Below are 15,853 nucleotides of genomic sequence, written 5' to 3'. Positions count from 1 at the left end.
TCAGGAAATGTTTTCCTCCACCAGCATCACGTAGTGACCTGGCCACTATCCTGCAAGAAGAATGGCTTAAAATCCCTCTGACCACTGTGCAGGACTTGTATATGTCATTTCCAAGACGAATTGACGCTGTATTGGCCGCAAAAGGAGGCCCTACACCATACTAATAAATTATTGTGGTCTAAAACCAGGTGTTTCAGTTATTTTGTCCAACCCTGTATATTTAATTATTTAAGATTTAGGCAGACCAGAAATGCTATCATCCCCAAGTACAATCAGTCTAAAGGGTATGAATCAGAATCAGAATATCAGAATCAGAATATCTTTATTGTCATTATACCAGGTATAACGAAATTAAGGTACAATACTCTAGTGTTACAAAAAATAAATAAAAAAAACCTAGAATTTACAAAATACCAAAAATTTGCATTCACAAAATTTATAGAATATACAATAACAATAATAACAATAACACACAAATAGACCTTCTGTCAGTAACAAGCTGGTGGAAATTGCACATTGCCCTTTTTGTAAACATTGTAAACATTGCCTGAAATTGCACAGTTGCATGTGTTTAGTTAAATTGCACAGTGCCATGTGTTAAGTGAAATTGCACAGTCCAATGTGTTTAGTGAAATCACCTTATATAGAGGTATTTAGGGTTCATACTGTGGTGGGGTAAAAGCAATTTTTGAGCCAGTTTGTTCTTGTTCTGATAGTTCTATACTGTCTGCCTGACGGTAACAACTCAAACAGATGGTGGCCGGAGTGAGACTTGTCCATTACAATTTTCTGAGCTCTTTGAAGGCAAAATGAGTATGAGACTATCTCCAAAGACCCCGGTATCCCAGCTTTAACAGTTTAAAATGTTATTAAGAAGCATTTTTTTGAATAGTTAAGAACCTTCCAGGAAATGGTGGAATGCGAAATATTGATGAGAGAACTACGGTGGCCGAGAAGTGCAAAACAAATTTACATTTCAGAAAACAAAATTACAAAAAAACAAAAACAAATTTACAACGAAAGCAAAAACAAATTTACAAGTGTTTGGGTACCCAGTGTTTGTAAATTTGTTTTGGCATATGTAAAAGTGTTTCAGCACTTGTAAATTTGTTTTCGGCATATGTAATTTTGTTTTCTAAAATGTTAATTTGTTTTGCACTTCTCGGCCGCACATTTCTGACGGAAAAGGTAGGGACAATAACACCGGAAGTGCGTGTTGCTTACCTGCTGTCAATTAAACTGTTTGTCAGCGGTAAAGTGAACGGAGTTTGTGATGGTGACGATAAACAAGGTTTTGTCTAGTTTGTGGAAATCATTTTATCCAGTTGACCCGCTATTGTTTTTCTTGTGGAAAGTTATTAGATTGTGCAGATGTTTAGACGTGGCGTGTGCATCTCTATCTACCGTCCGCTCTTCTAAACATCTAAGGAATTCCCACAAGGAAAACAAAAGCGAAATAATGAAAGTAATTAACACAAAATGGACAAAACATTGTTTATTAGGGACGGAACATTTGATACCGAGGCTTTAAAGCTTGTTTCACTTTTATAACAGTGGACTCAGTGTATCGGAGCTTATATTAAAGCAGCATGTGCGGGACTGATGAAGCTTTGGTGCTGTGTTTTATCTCACTCACTATATAAGAGACAATCAAACCAGGGTTACCAACCATCCTGTAAAATACAGAATCCTTCTTTATCTGGAGACTAAACGCCGCGTTCTGTATTGAACTGAGACGCTTTGTTCTGTATTTTTATCAATGGGGAGACAGTGTGATGTGTATAAAAACAGAAGGAAACTGCTGTTTAATTAATTATATTAAGTAGTGTTCACTTTTATTCTTAGTAACGGTGTGTGTGCGCTGGTTATAGCAGCATAACCTGTTAAATACACCGCTGTATGAGTAGCACAGTGGGCAGAGTGCGTTGTTTTGCCTAAAATATGGTTCTGACTTATTATTATAAAGAATAAAAATAATAAATGTTAAACACCATAAATAAAACCTTTGTTCTCATGACTGTGTAATGTGCCCCCCCCTCCCCCCAGGTATTTTCAGCACAATCAGGAAAAAAGCTTCAAAAGCTTAAATGAGGCTTCATCTGCACTCATACAGCGGTGTATTAAACAGGTTATGTTGCGCACACACCGCGTTACTAAGAATAAAAGTGAACACTACTTAATATAATTAATTAAACAGCAGTTTCCTTCTGTTTTTATACACATCACACTGTCTCCCATTGATAAAAATACAGAACAAAGCGTCTCAGTTCAATACAAAACGCGGCGTTTAGTCTCCAGATAAAGAAGGATTCTGTATTTTACAGGACGGTTGGTAACCCTGGTTTGATTGTCTCTTATATAGTGAGTGAGATAAAACACAGCACCAAAGCTTCATCAGTCCCGCACATGCTGCTTTAATATAAGCTCCGATACACTGAGTCCACTGTTATAAAAGTGAAACAAGCTTTAAAGCCTCGGTATCAAATGTTCCGTCCCTAATAAACAATGTTTTGTCCATTTTGTGTTAATTACTTTCATTATTTCGCTTTTGTTTTCCTTGTGGGAATTCCTTAGATGTTTAGAAGAGCGGACGGTAGATAGAGATGCACACGCCACGTCTAAACATCTGCACAATCTAATAACTTTCCACAAGAAAAACAATAGCGGGTCAACTGGATAAAATGATTTCCATAAACTAGACAAAACCTTGTTTATCGTCACCATCACAAACTCCGTTCACTTTACCGCTGACAAACAGTTTGATTGACAGCAGGTAAGCAACACGCACTTCCGGTGTTATTGTCCCTACCTTTTCCGTCAGAAATGTGCGGCCGAGAAGTGCAAAACAAATTAACATTTTAGAAAACAAAATTACATATGCCGAAAACAAATTTACAAGTGCTGAAACACTTTTACATATGCCAAAACAAATTTACAAACACTGGGTACCCAAACACTTGTAAATTAGTTTTTGCTTTCGTTGTAAATTTGTTTTTGTTTTTTTGTAATTTTGTTTTCTGAAATGTAAATTTGTTTTGCACTTCTCGGCCACCGTAGAGAACCCTACAAAACGTGGCAAAGAAACCACATTTAACCAACATCCATGAACTTTGGGCTGAGATGGAGAGATCTGGAGTGACTGTTTTAACCTGTACCGTACGCAGCACACTAAACAATACAGGGCTCAATGGGCAAAGGCCAGGGAGGACCCTACTGCTTAAAAAAAGCATAAAAAAAACTGAACTTTAACCCTTTAACCACAATCCTTCTGGGAGTGTGTTCTATAGACAAAATAAATCAAACTTAAGCTCACTGGAAATGCATACCAGCGTTTTGTTTATAGACGATGAAATGAAGGCTGTAAGGAAAAGTTAAACGTGTTTGAAGAAAAAATTAATGTGGCAACCCCTGCTGAGCAAGCCAAGGGTACCAGTGGCAAGGAAAAACTTTAAAAATACAGGAAGAAACCTTGAGAGGAACCAGACTTAGCAGGGACTCCCATCCTCCTTGGGTAGCCTGGAGACTAATTTAAATAAATAGGATTTACACAAATCATACATACACAAAATAATTTGAACTAAAAGTTATAACTAACAAAAAATATAATAATGTAAACAATTGGAGTTCTGTATTATTCAGGCATTCACAACACCTAAGTTTTGGTACAGAGGATACCAAGTGTTATTTTGTCTCAGTCATCCTGAAAATACATTTGAAGTGTGCAACAGTGCAAAGTTGTCGTTGTATTTTTTGTTTAAAATGTTTTCTTTTGTGGCAGGTCAGGTCTGCGGGCAGGCCAGTCCAGTACTTGTGTCTTCTTTTTCCGCAGCTATGCCTTTGTAATGTGTGCAACATGTAGTTTTGCATTGTCTTGTTGAAAAATGCATGGATTTCACAAGATGACGTCTTAAAGGCAGCACCAGCTGCTCTAAAATGTCAATGTACTTTTCTGCTTTAATGCTGCCATCACAGAAGTGTAAATTACCTTTGCGAAGGGCACTGACACGGCCCCATACCATGACAGACCCTGGCTTTTGAATTTGTTGCTGATAACAGTCTGGATGGTCCTTTTTGTCTTTGGCATTCATTTCTTTCCAAAATAAAATCTGACCACAATACACATTTTCACAATGTGTTGGTCCATCCCAGATGCCTCTGAGCCCAAAGAACTCAACACAACTTCTGGACACGGTTAAGGCTTCTTTTTTGCACTGTTAATGTTTAAGTGGCATTTGTGAATGTAACTCTGTATAGCTGTGCCTGACAAAGGTTTGCCTTTGATTATATCAGCTGTTGATAAATGACGATTCTTGATGCAGTGCCAGAAAGATCAGAGATCACAGATGTTTAGCTTAAGCATGCGCCTATTTCTTTTATGCACTAAAATTCCTCCAAATCTGTTTATTTGTTTAGTGATATAATGCACTGTAGAGGGAGAAATATGCAAATCCACTCCAGAAACAATATTTTTAAGCATTTCGATAATTTTTCATGCCTTTGTTGACAGACTGGAAATCCACTGTCTGTTTTTGCTCCTCACAGACTCATCCTTTTGTGGATACTGCTTTTGTAGAAAATCATGCTTACACTTGTTTGAAATTATATTATTATTATTATTGTTTTATTTATTTATTTGTCTGCCTGTCTGTTTATTTATTTATTTGCCCTAAACTGCCTCTGTCCCAACTTTTTTTCGGAATGTGTTACATTAATTAAAATAAAGATATATAAAGAAAAAAATATACAATAATAATAATAGTAATAATATATTACTTTAATAATAATAATATTACTTTAAGATGTGTGCTATTATGCTATATTAGTTCTGAAGTGAGCATTAATGATAATGATAATCTAGGACAGATTACATGCCTTTATGGGTTGTTTACATTTGCAGCATTTAGTAGATGTACGTAAATGTAAATGATACCATGTAGCTGTAGTCTTATTGATGTAGAGAATTAGATATTTTAAATGCAACAAAAAATTATTTCTACTTATAGCCTGATGAAAACAAATAAATCAATAAATAAAAAAAAGATTTGTTTTACTATCCATTAAAAATGATTGGCTCTCTTTTAAGCATATTTTTTATTTGGTGTATTTTGCGGCTTTAACCAGACAAACACAGCTCAAATCATTAACCATCAAGTACTAATCATTTTTCAGCAGATAAATTAATTTATTAAATTTTCCTATTGCTTTCCTTAAACTAACACTTTTGGTGCAAGGTTGCACAAGGTTTTTGGATTTTAATTGAGTAGTTTGCTTTTTAAAGAACATTAAACTTTATAGAAGTAGTGCAGTACTTTTTGTCATCACAGGCTCTGGGTAAGAGATGTAAAAAATAAAAAAAATAATACCAACTTTACCAATAACTGTACACTTTTATATTTTTTTCTTTGTAGCGGTTGGTAGAGGCAGCAGAAGAGGCCCACCTGCAGCATGAAGAAGACCCTAACCTTCAGGTGAGTAAAAGCCTTTTATTAATGTGTAGTAGCGGTTTTTTACAACAACAATCAAAGTTATCCTGTTTTGTATGTTGAAGCATAGTGGAGGAAGTGTCATGATTTGGGACTAATTTGCTGCATTATGGTCTTTGCAGCTTCCATTTAATGAGAAAACAAAAATAATTTTAAATAATTATTATGACTTTTTGTGCTTTAAATCAAACTTAAAAGTTATAGCACCACCTAAGCAAAGTATGGTATTGTTAAAAACCAAAATGCTTTTCCTGACCATTGTGCAAGTATTAGAAGCACCTACACAGCATGGCACATCAATATATGCTTTTGCAAGAAGGTTTGCTGTGTCCTTCGGCACAGTCTAAGGATCATGTAGTTGATACCAGCACATGGGCCATTGCACAAGGATAGCTAGACAGGTCTCCAGCAGGTTACTGTTGTGCATGTTTCTGGCAAAACTGTAATTAACAGACTCCACAAGTAAGGCATGAGAACACTAGAATTACCAGAGAACACTAGAACTGGCAGATCCACCACTGGCTCCATGTCAGGTTCACGCTGTGTGGATGTGAAAGTTTCTGAAGCACTGTGGTGAATGTTATGCTGTCTGCAACATCATCCAGCATGAGCGGTTTGGTGGTGGGACAGTGATGGTCTGGAAGGGCATAACCTTGGAAGGTTGCACAAACCACCATGGGATAGCCAAGGGTACTATTGCAGTGGGCCCAGGGTCCTCCTGATGCAGGACAATGCTTGGCCTTATGTGCTTCTGATGCCATTGACTGCCCCTCATATTCCCCAGACCAACATCTAACTTAGAACCAGTAGGACAATATGTATTGGTACCTGTGACTCCGCCTGGGAAAGGATCCCCGAAGACACTATTTGCTATTTCTTTAGGAGCATGCCCAGAGAGATTGCAAACAAGCACACGGGGCCATACACACTACTGCGTTACATTATGAGTTCTGAGTTATCAGTCTGTGATTTATTTATTTGTAATTTTTTTGCAATTATTAATGTGATTTTGACTCCACACCTCAGTTGACCCTAGTGAAAAAAAAGTGTACTTACATGTACTTAAAATATACTTAGATTAATCTAAGTATACTATAAATAAACTAGCAAATGTCTGTACTTATTTCAAACATGTTAAAAATACATTAATGTCATACTTTGAGCAAGTAAACTTTTATCATACTTTTCAAAAGTTATCAAAAAGTATACTTTTAATAAATACATTACCCTGAAGTATACTTTTAGTTAAATTTAAGTTTAATTTAATTTAATATACTTCTCATATACTTGTTTTTAAATAGATGTTTAGTATATTTTTGCAAAGTATGTTAAACAACTGATGTAGTAATTCACTTAAAGCACACTTTTAATACATTATAGGTTTAATTAAGTGTATTTTTTCATAAAGTTACTTCCATAGTGAAAAGAAGTAGACTTAAGCAAACTAATCTTCAGTAGGCTACAGTACACTAAAGTATATTATTGTCACACTAATGATCAATACACTTAAAGAGTGCTAATACTGTAATTGTACAAAAATAATACAAAAGATCAACTTTAATTGTATTAAGTGTAGTTAATTTACCGTAAGTATACTACTGTATGTGTATTTAACTCCATGTTTCACATACACTTAAAGTGAAATTAAAGCACACTTTACAACTGCACAGTCAGTATTCCAAGTGCATTTGGAGTACATTAAAATATATATTATAAAAAGACTTTAAATATATTTATTTTAGAGTAAAAATATACTTCCACTTTCTGTCTTTCTAGACCTTATTCTAGCAATATATTTATCAATATATTTATTTATGAGCACTGTAATGACAAATGTAGTAATACCAACCTTATATAGGTATACAGTACTTATAATAAGAAGTTTCATCAAATTTAATATACTTCTTAAATACTTGTTTTCATAATAGATGTCTGGTATATTTTTGCAAAGAATGTTAAACAATTTGTATTTTTTAACATGAAGTTACTTATTGGTACAATAGTAAAACGTTTTAGTATTTTTGTTATTTTAAAATATAATAATTTTAATTCTAATATGGAAAAAAAAAATTGTATTAAAGAACATATTCAGGTACTTTTTAATACTATGTTATGTATTTTTACTTTGCATGTAATGAATGGATTTCACATGATGCTGTAATTATACTTGCAAAAAATTTACTACATAAATATGTATTCAGTGTACTTGAATGAACGAGTTAAAATATACATTCCAAGTGTATTTTAAAGTGACTATAAACTCACAATAAAGCGTTAACAACAAACATCTTCACATGTGTGTTCATAGCGCAGTGGTAACACACACTAACACATAAGCACTTTAATGTCAAAGTCTGGGGTTCGAGCCTCGTGCTTGCTGAAAGTCTCAAAACATAAAAAAGTAGCGACCCCTACTGGTTGATGGTTACAATTCAGAGATCAGTGCCTGGCTGATAAGTTTAGCTATGAACTACAAATAATCAGGTCTAGAAAAACAGAAAGTGGAAGTATATTTTTATTCTAAAATAAATATTTTTAAAGTTTATTTTTAAAATATTTTAATGTACTCTTTAAGTGAGTACATTAAAATACAATTAAAAGTACATAAAAGTACAATTAAGGAATACTGATTAAGTGTGCTTCAATTTCACTTTAAGTGTATGTGAAACATGGAATTAAATACACATGCAGTAGTATACTTAAGTTGAATTAAATATACTTAAAATAGTCCCAGTTTAGTACAGTTTAGTACACTTAATACAATTAAAGTTGAGCTTTTGTATTATTTTTGTACAACTAAAGTATATTAAGTACAAAAATAGTTGATCCATTTTAGCACTCTTTAAGTGTATTGATCATTAGTGTGACAATAATACACTTTAGTGCACTTTAGCATATTTAAGATTAGTATACTTAAGTACACTTTTTTTTCACCTGGGGAGGTTTGGATCCCATTGACTTTTGTTATGTCATTTTGTTCTGAACAATTTTCACGACTTATATCGGTAAAGATTTTCAACCTGAATGTTTCATTCATCAAGATCTGATATGTGTGATTGTTTGCAAATTGTTTTGAGCAGTGTATTATGTTAGAAATTGTTTTTTCAGCCTGTCATTAGGGATGGCAAAGTGGACCATTGTGAGTGGGCGTAGAAGTGTTTCCAAATGGCATATTTCTGCGTATTTACATCATGGCTTTTAGTGTCAGAGATAGCTACATAATCGCAATCTGCTTTCAAACATAACCATATTTAGCTACCCATAAATCTTTTTTGGCAGCATCGGAGCATTGAAACGAGCACAAGGATTTTGCCCACAGCCTTGTCATTTCAATCAGTCAAGCCTTTGCAGTTAATGGATTTGTAAAGTCCTATCAACCTTTAAATGGCATGGACCTTTTCAAACACAGTACAAATGCACATATAACACCGAGTGTGTTAACACAAGTGGAAAAGTCACTGATATGCTGAACTGGATAATTGGGGGAGAAATGTTTTCCTCTCAGGATGATTTTATCAAGTTGTTTTCATTATTAAAGTGCATGCCACTGGCTTTGCATATCAGATCTGACATTTGCAATTTAAAATGGGTAGAAAAGATAAGTTTGTCAACTCACATTAGCATAAACAGTAACAAAAATGCCAGTTTATATTTTGTAGTATGTTTAGTCTATTGTCTAAGAATTGTCATTTTAATTCACAATATGGCCAAAAGTATGTACAATCACAAATCAGAAAAAAGTTGGGACAATATGGAAAATGCCAAAACAGACAGACTGCAGACAGTATGAACCCAGGATATTTCATGTTTTGTCTTTTTAACTTAATTTAATTTTTAATACACTTCCATTCCCACACTTTAAGCCTGCAACATGTTTCAAAAAGTTGGGATGGTAAAGCATCTTCTCACATTCTCAGGGGCAGGTCAGTTGAGAACCTGCACCCTCTCCCTTTGCAGCCATGCCTTTGTAATGTGTGCAGCATATGGTTGCTAGTCTTGTTGAAAAATGCTTAGATGTCACTAGAAAAGATGTCTTAAAGCAAGCATATGCTACTCTATAATCTAAATGTTCTTTTCTGCATTAATGCTGCAATAACAGAAGTTACACAGTAAATTACCTTTGCCAAGGGCACTGACACGAGATCATACCATGACAGACCCTGGCTTTTGGACTTGTTGCTGATAACAGTCTATAATAAAGGATAATGGTCCTTTTCATCTTTGGTCTGTAGCACATGCATCAGTTTCTTCCGAACAAAAGAATCCATTGATGAATGAGGGTTCTTACTGCAGTGCCTTCTGAGCGTTTGGAGATCATGAGTGTTCAGCTTAGGCTTGTGCTACTGCCCTTTACACTCTTTAAATTCCTCCAGATTACTTGAATCATTTAATGTCATTATACACTGTAGAGGGAGAAATATGCAAATCCGTTCTGATCTTTTTTTGCGGAACATCTTTTAAGCATTCCAATAATTTTCTCACACATTTGTTGACAAACTGAAAATCCTCTCCCCCAGCTTTGCTCTACAAAGACTTGTGGATACCACATCTGTAACAAATCATGATTACAATCACCTGTTGACATTACCTGTTTGACATCACATCATGATTTAATTGGTATTTTCATGATGCCGATGAAAGCTCTGATTAACAAAGAAGTCCAAAATCTCTTATATGTGTTGAATTAAATCTTGTGTCTGTGTCTGACTCACCTGTGGATAAAACAGGCTTGTATTCATAAGAGAGACAACCCCCTATGTCAAAGACAATTGTTTAGATAATCATATTTTGTCAGGTATTCAGCCAGAACAACTTTTCAATGATTTGTAATGAGTTTTATTTCACAAGAGACTATGTTGACTTAAAACATGGCAGCAAATACCCCCAAATATACACCAATCAGCCATAACAATAAAACCACATCCTTTTTTTCTACACTCACTGTCCATTTTATCAGCTCCACCTTCATACAGAAGCACTTTGTAGTTCTACATTTACTGACTGTAGTCCTTATGTTTCTCTACATTCTTTTTTAGCCTGCTTTCACCATGTTCTTCAATGGTCAGGACCACCACAGAGTAGGCATTATTTAGGTGATGGATTATTCTCAGCACTGCAGTTACAATGACAAGGTGGTGGTGTGCTAGTGTGTGTTGTGCTGGTATGAGTGGATCAGACACAGCAGCGCTGCTAGAGTTTTTAAATACCGTGTCCACTCACTGTCCACTCTATTAGACACTCCTACCTAGTTGGTCCACCTTGTAGATGTAAAGTCAGAGACGATCGCTCATCTATTGCTGCTGTTTGAGTTGGTCATCTTCTAGACCTTCATCAGTGGTCACAGGACGCTGTTGACTGGATATTTTTGGTTGGTGAACTATTCTCTTTTCAGCATTGATAGTGAGGTGTTTAAAAACTCTAGCAGCATTGCTGTGTCTTATCCACTCATACCAGCACAACACACACTAACACACCACCACCATGTCAGAGTCACTGCAGTGCTGAGAATCATCCACCACCCAAATAATATCTGCTCTGTGGTGGTCCTGTGGGATTCCTGACCTTTGAAGAACAGGGTGAAAGCAGGCTAAAAAAGTATGTAGAGAAACAGATTGACTACAGTCAGTAATTGTAGAACTACAAAGTGCTTCTGTTTGGTAAGTGGAGATGATAAAATGGACAGTGAGTGTAAAAACAAGGAGATGGTCATAATGTTATGCCTGATCGGTGTATATCACGCACACAAAGTTGGGAACACTGGGGCTTGTTCAGCTTAATACAGAATAAGTTAGGATATTTATTGGCTTCTAGTATCTGCTTAGAAGCATCTGTATCTTCTGTATCCCGTTGAATTTATTTAGGTTTGTTTATTATACTTATACATTATCGTATGTCTTGTAGATGCTGGTACATCCACAAATACACCAGTTTAGTACAAATTATTTGTTGATTTTATTCTAGAGGCTGAACACATTTACATTACATTTAGATGAAACATAAATAGCTGTGTACAGAAGTGAAAAGTATTGCACTGTCCAGGAATTTACACCATATACATATGCTTATGACTGATACAGTCTGAGCAATTAGGGTTAAGAGGGCCTTGCTCTCGGGCCCAGCAGTGGCTCTGTGGCAGGAGTGGGGCTTGAACTGACAAAACTCTCATTACTAGTCCAGTGCCCTAAGCTTTGAGCTACCACATATGCTTTCATATCAGCACTAATACAATAAGAGCTTTGTGTCTTTTCACTAGAACATGCCATTCTGAGCCAGTAATCAGAATAGCATGTTGTCTGAGAGCAGAGTTACTAATTTAATGTAGCAGGGTTCAGGAACTCTTACTGTAATAATCACTGTTGCTTTTCCACATCACAGTAAAAGCACACTACTACTACAACCAGAATGGTGGGGATGTGGTAAGCACAGGAGACCATTCTCAGATTCAAATTGACACAATTAATTATTAAAATACAACCCCAAATCAGAAAAAGTTGAGACAGCATGGAAAATGCAAATAATAAAAAAACACAGAGTTACATTTACTTTGACTGTTATTTTATTGCAGACAGGATGAATCTGAGATATTTGAGATAATCTGCTCAACTTTATTATTAATAAACTAACATTCCTGCATTTTAGGTCTGCAACACATTCCAAAAAAACTTGGGACAGTAAAGCATTTACCACTTTGTAATGTTGCCATTCTTTTTCACCATACTTAAAAGACGTTTTGGCACAGAGGATACCAAGTGATTTAGTGTTTTAGCTTTTATTTTATCTCATTCTTCCTACAAACACGTCTTAAGATGTGCAACAGTACGGGGTCGTCGTTGTCACATTTTTCGTTTCAAAATTCGCCACACATTCTCTGTTGGGGACAGGTCAGGACTGCAGGCAGGCCAGTCCAGTACCCATACCCTCTTCTTCTGCAGCCATGCCTTTGTAATGTGTGCAGCATGTGGTTTTGCATTGTCTGGTTGAAAAATGCATGGACGTCCCTGGAAAAGATGATGTCTTGAAGGCAGCACATGTTGCTCTCAATGTACTTTTCTGCATTAATGCTGCCATCACAGAAGTGTAAATGACCTTTGCCAAGGGCCCTGACACAGCCCCATACCATGACAGACCCTGGCTTTTGAACTTGCTGGTAACAGTCTGGATGGTCCTTTTCCTCTTTGGTCCGGAGCATTTTTTCCAAAAAGACCTGTAATGCTGATTCATCTGACCACAATACACATTTCCACTGTGTGATGATCCATCCTAGATATCTCCGAGCCCAGAGAAGTCGATGCCACTTCTGGTTAACATAAGGCTTCTTTTTTGCACAGAACAGTTGTAAGTGGCATTTGTGCATGTAACTCTGTATTGTAGTGCTTGACAAAGGTTTGCCAAAGTAATCCCTCACTCATGTGGTTATATCAGCTATTGTTGAGTGACGGTTCTTGATGCAGTGCTGTCTGAGGGATCGAAGAGCTTGCACCCTTGGCCGTTACGCACTGAAATTCCTCCCAATTCCTTAAATCGTTTAATTATATTATGCACTGTAGAGGGAAAAATATGCAAATCCCCTCCAATATTTCTTTGAGGTACATTGTTTTTAAACATTTCAATCATTTTCTCATGCATTTGTTGACAAACTGGAGATCCTCTGGTCATCTTTGCTCATCTTTGCTTTTGTACCAAACCATGATTACAATCACCTGTTGACATCACCTGTTTGGAATCACATCATTATTCAGTTTTTTCACCTCATTACTAGCCCTAAATTGCCCTTGTCCCAACTTTTTTTGGAATGTGTTGCAGACCTGAAATGCAGGAATGGAGGTATATTAACAAATGAAATTAAGTTGAGCAGATAAAACATGAAATATCTTGGGTTCAAACTGTCAGCAATCAAATTAAAGTCAAAGTAAATGTAAGAAACACTGCATTTTAATTTTATTTGCATTTTCCATACTGTCCCAACTTTTTCTGATTTGGGGTTGTATAATGGTAATGTATATAATAGTAAAAACATTTTCTAATCTTACAAATATCATACAAATAACAATTATGTTTGCACTTTGTACTGAACATGTTCTAGAACTGCTGATAAAAGTAAATGCGGAAGAAGTACAATGTCCACAGTCAACTGGGTACAAAATTATAGATACACTTTGCCCACAGTTCCAAAATCTGCTGTCTTAAAAACCTGGCTGCAAACTTACCTAAAATGTGTGACATGTGTAACATTATCTTCAGCAAGAATCCTCTGGAAACCTCCCAAATTTGTGAAAATGGAACCCCAATCTTAATTTTAACCTTAAAAGGCAGTACCCATTTAAACTTTGGTCCCTGATACTTAAACAGGCTTCGACTTTACTATTTGTGAAGAAAAAATAAGCAACCTCTTGACCATGAGCTTGACCTTCCAAACTTAATCTTAATCTGTGCTTGATTACTATGCATTTGTTATTTAGTTAGAATGCACTGGAGACAAGAAGATAATTACTAAGAACATCCTCACGTATCTAAAAATAACTGCATGCATGCTGTGTGGGGTAAAGGCTCTTCAGAAACACCATGCCCTCATCACTTTGGGTTTTAACGTGTGTGTGTTTGTGTGTGTGTGTGTGTGTGCTTGTATGTTTGTGTGTTGGATACATATTTGGCTTGCAGCAGTATGTGATAGAGCTTCTGCTTATCTACTCATACCAGAGTGTCTTTTCAACCTGGTGGAATTGGCTTCCCAATTTATTCTCTCTCTCTCTTTTTCTCTTCCCCTTTCTGTGTCTCCCTTCTCTCTGTCTCTCACTCCACAATCTTCATGCAAATACCCATGCATAAAATGTGCACATGCCAGCTTGCTATGCTGGTGTGATTCAGTTGATGTCCTTTTTCACAGTTGTATATGGGGGAATTAAACCCATAAGCACACATCATGGCATTCAAGTGATGCGTATACACACTGACCAGAAATAGGAATTTTTGTTTTAATGGTATATTCATTTTATTTTTTTCTACCCCCTTTATTTTGTTTTTTTGTTTATTCTTTGAACTATTTATTTTTTTAAAAGACGAGGTATAAAATAAAAATAAATATATACAGTCATGTGAAAAAGTTAGTACACCCCATGAAAAGCTTTGTCTATGAACATGAACCTATGAACATCTGAGCTTCATTTGAACAGTATTGTGAGATGGAGCTTATATAACTAAACAACAAAATGTTAAAAATTACTTTTAAACACAAGTTGTAAAATGTAATGAACAAAAATGGAGATTTATTGTGAGGAAAAAGTTAGGACACCCTCACATTTATTACTACTTAAAATGTCTAAAATTAGAATCTGGTTCACCACATCAGCTGCAATGATTAGACCATCGTTAGAGGACACTGGAGTTTAATTTAAGCCTCAGACATTAGTTTGGTTTGCTCTTGATTGTTGAAGTGAGTGGTATCACCATGGTGAGATCTAAAGAGCTATCTGAGGCCTTCAGAAAGAAGGTTGTAGATGAGTCTGGGAAGGGATTTAAAAAGATCTCAAAACAATTAGAAATCAGCCATTCCACTGTCCGGAAAATCATTTACAAGTGGAGAACATTTAAAACAACTGCCAACATGGCCAGGTCAGGCCATCCTAGCAAGTTCAGTCCAAGAGCAGACCACAAGATGCATAAATAGGTCTCCAATAATCATACAAACAGCTGATGTCAAGGTACATGCATCTACCATCAGAAATCATCAGGGCAAGACTAAAGTTTACCAGAGAACACCTAGACAAAGACCCGGACTTCTTGAACAATGTGGTTTGGACAGATGAATCCAAAGTTAAATTATTTGGGCACAGTAACAGAAGACATGTTTGGCACAAACCAAACACAGCATTTGAGCACAAGAACCTCATACCAACTGTGAAGCATGGAGGTAGAAATGTCATGGTTTGGGGCTGCTTTGCAGCAGCAGGGCCTGGCAAGCTCTCCATTATAAAATCCATGATGAATTCTTCACTTGAGGTGCTTGAGGAAAATGTAAGACCATCTGTCCAAAAACTGAAGCTGAGGTGGACCATGCAACATGACGACCCAAAACATTCCAGTAAATCCACCAAGGAATGGCTCAAAAGAAAGAAATGAAGAGTTCTGGAATGGCCAAGTCAAAGCCTGGATCCAAATCCTATTAAGATGCTGTGGGGTGATTTGAAACGGGCTGTGCATGCAGGAAACCCCTCAAACCTCACACAGCTGAAGCAATTCTGCATGGAAGAGTGGGAAAAACTTTCTCCCAGTCGATGTCAAAGACTGGTAGATGGTTATAGGAAACATCCAATTGAAATTATTTCTGCCAAAGAGGGAAATACCAGCTATTAGGGCATAGGGTGTTACATGGG

At 36.1% G+C, this 15,853-nt stretch overlaps 1 protein-coding gene across 1 annotated transcript in view; it reads left to right on the top strand.

The window, feature by feature from the left end:
* The window catches only part of cacna2d3a (calcium channel, voltage-dependent, alpha 2/delta subunit 3a), a 313,706-nt gene that overhangs the window by 99,220 nt on the left and 198,633 nt on the right, over positions 1-15,853 (top strand). The window contains exon 5 of the mRNA XM_062999198.1: positions 5,409-5,468. Within this exon, the coding sequence (XP_062855268.1) occupies positions 5,409-5,468 (60 nt within the window). The remainder of the gene's footprint in view (positions 1-5,408; positions 5,469-15,853) is intronic.

This window comes from Trichomycterus rosablanca, chromosome 7 (genome assembly GCF_030014385.1).
Source record: "Trichomycterus rosablanca isolate fTriRos1 chromosome 7, fTriRos1.hap1, whole genome shotgun sequence".
NCBI classification, from domain to species: domain Eukaryota; kingdom Metazoa; phylum Chordata; class Actinopteri; order Siluriformes; family Trichomycteridae; genus Trichomycterus; species Trichomycterus rosablanca.
Note: the sequence above shows the minus strand (reverse complement) of the source record. Positions and strands in the feature narration are given on the sequence as shown.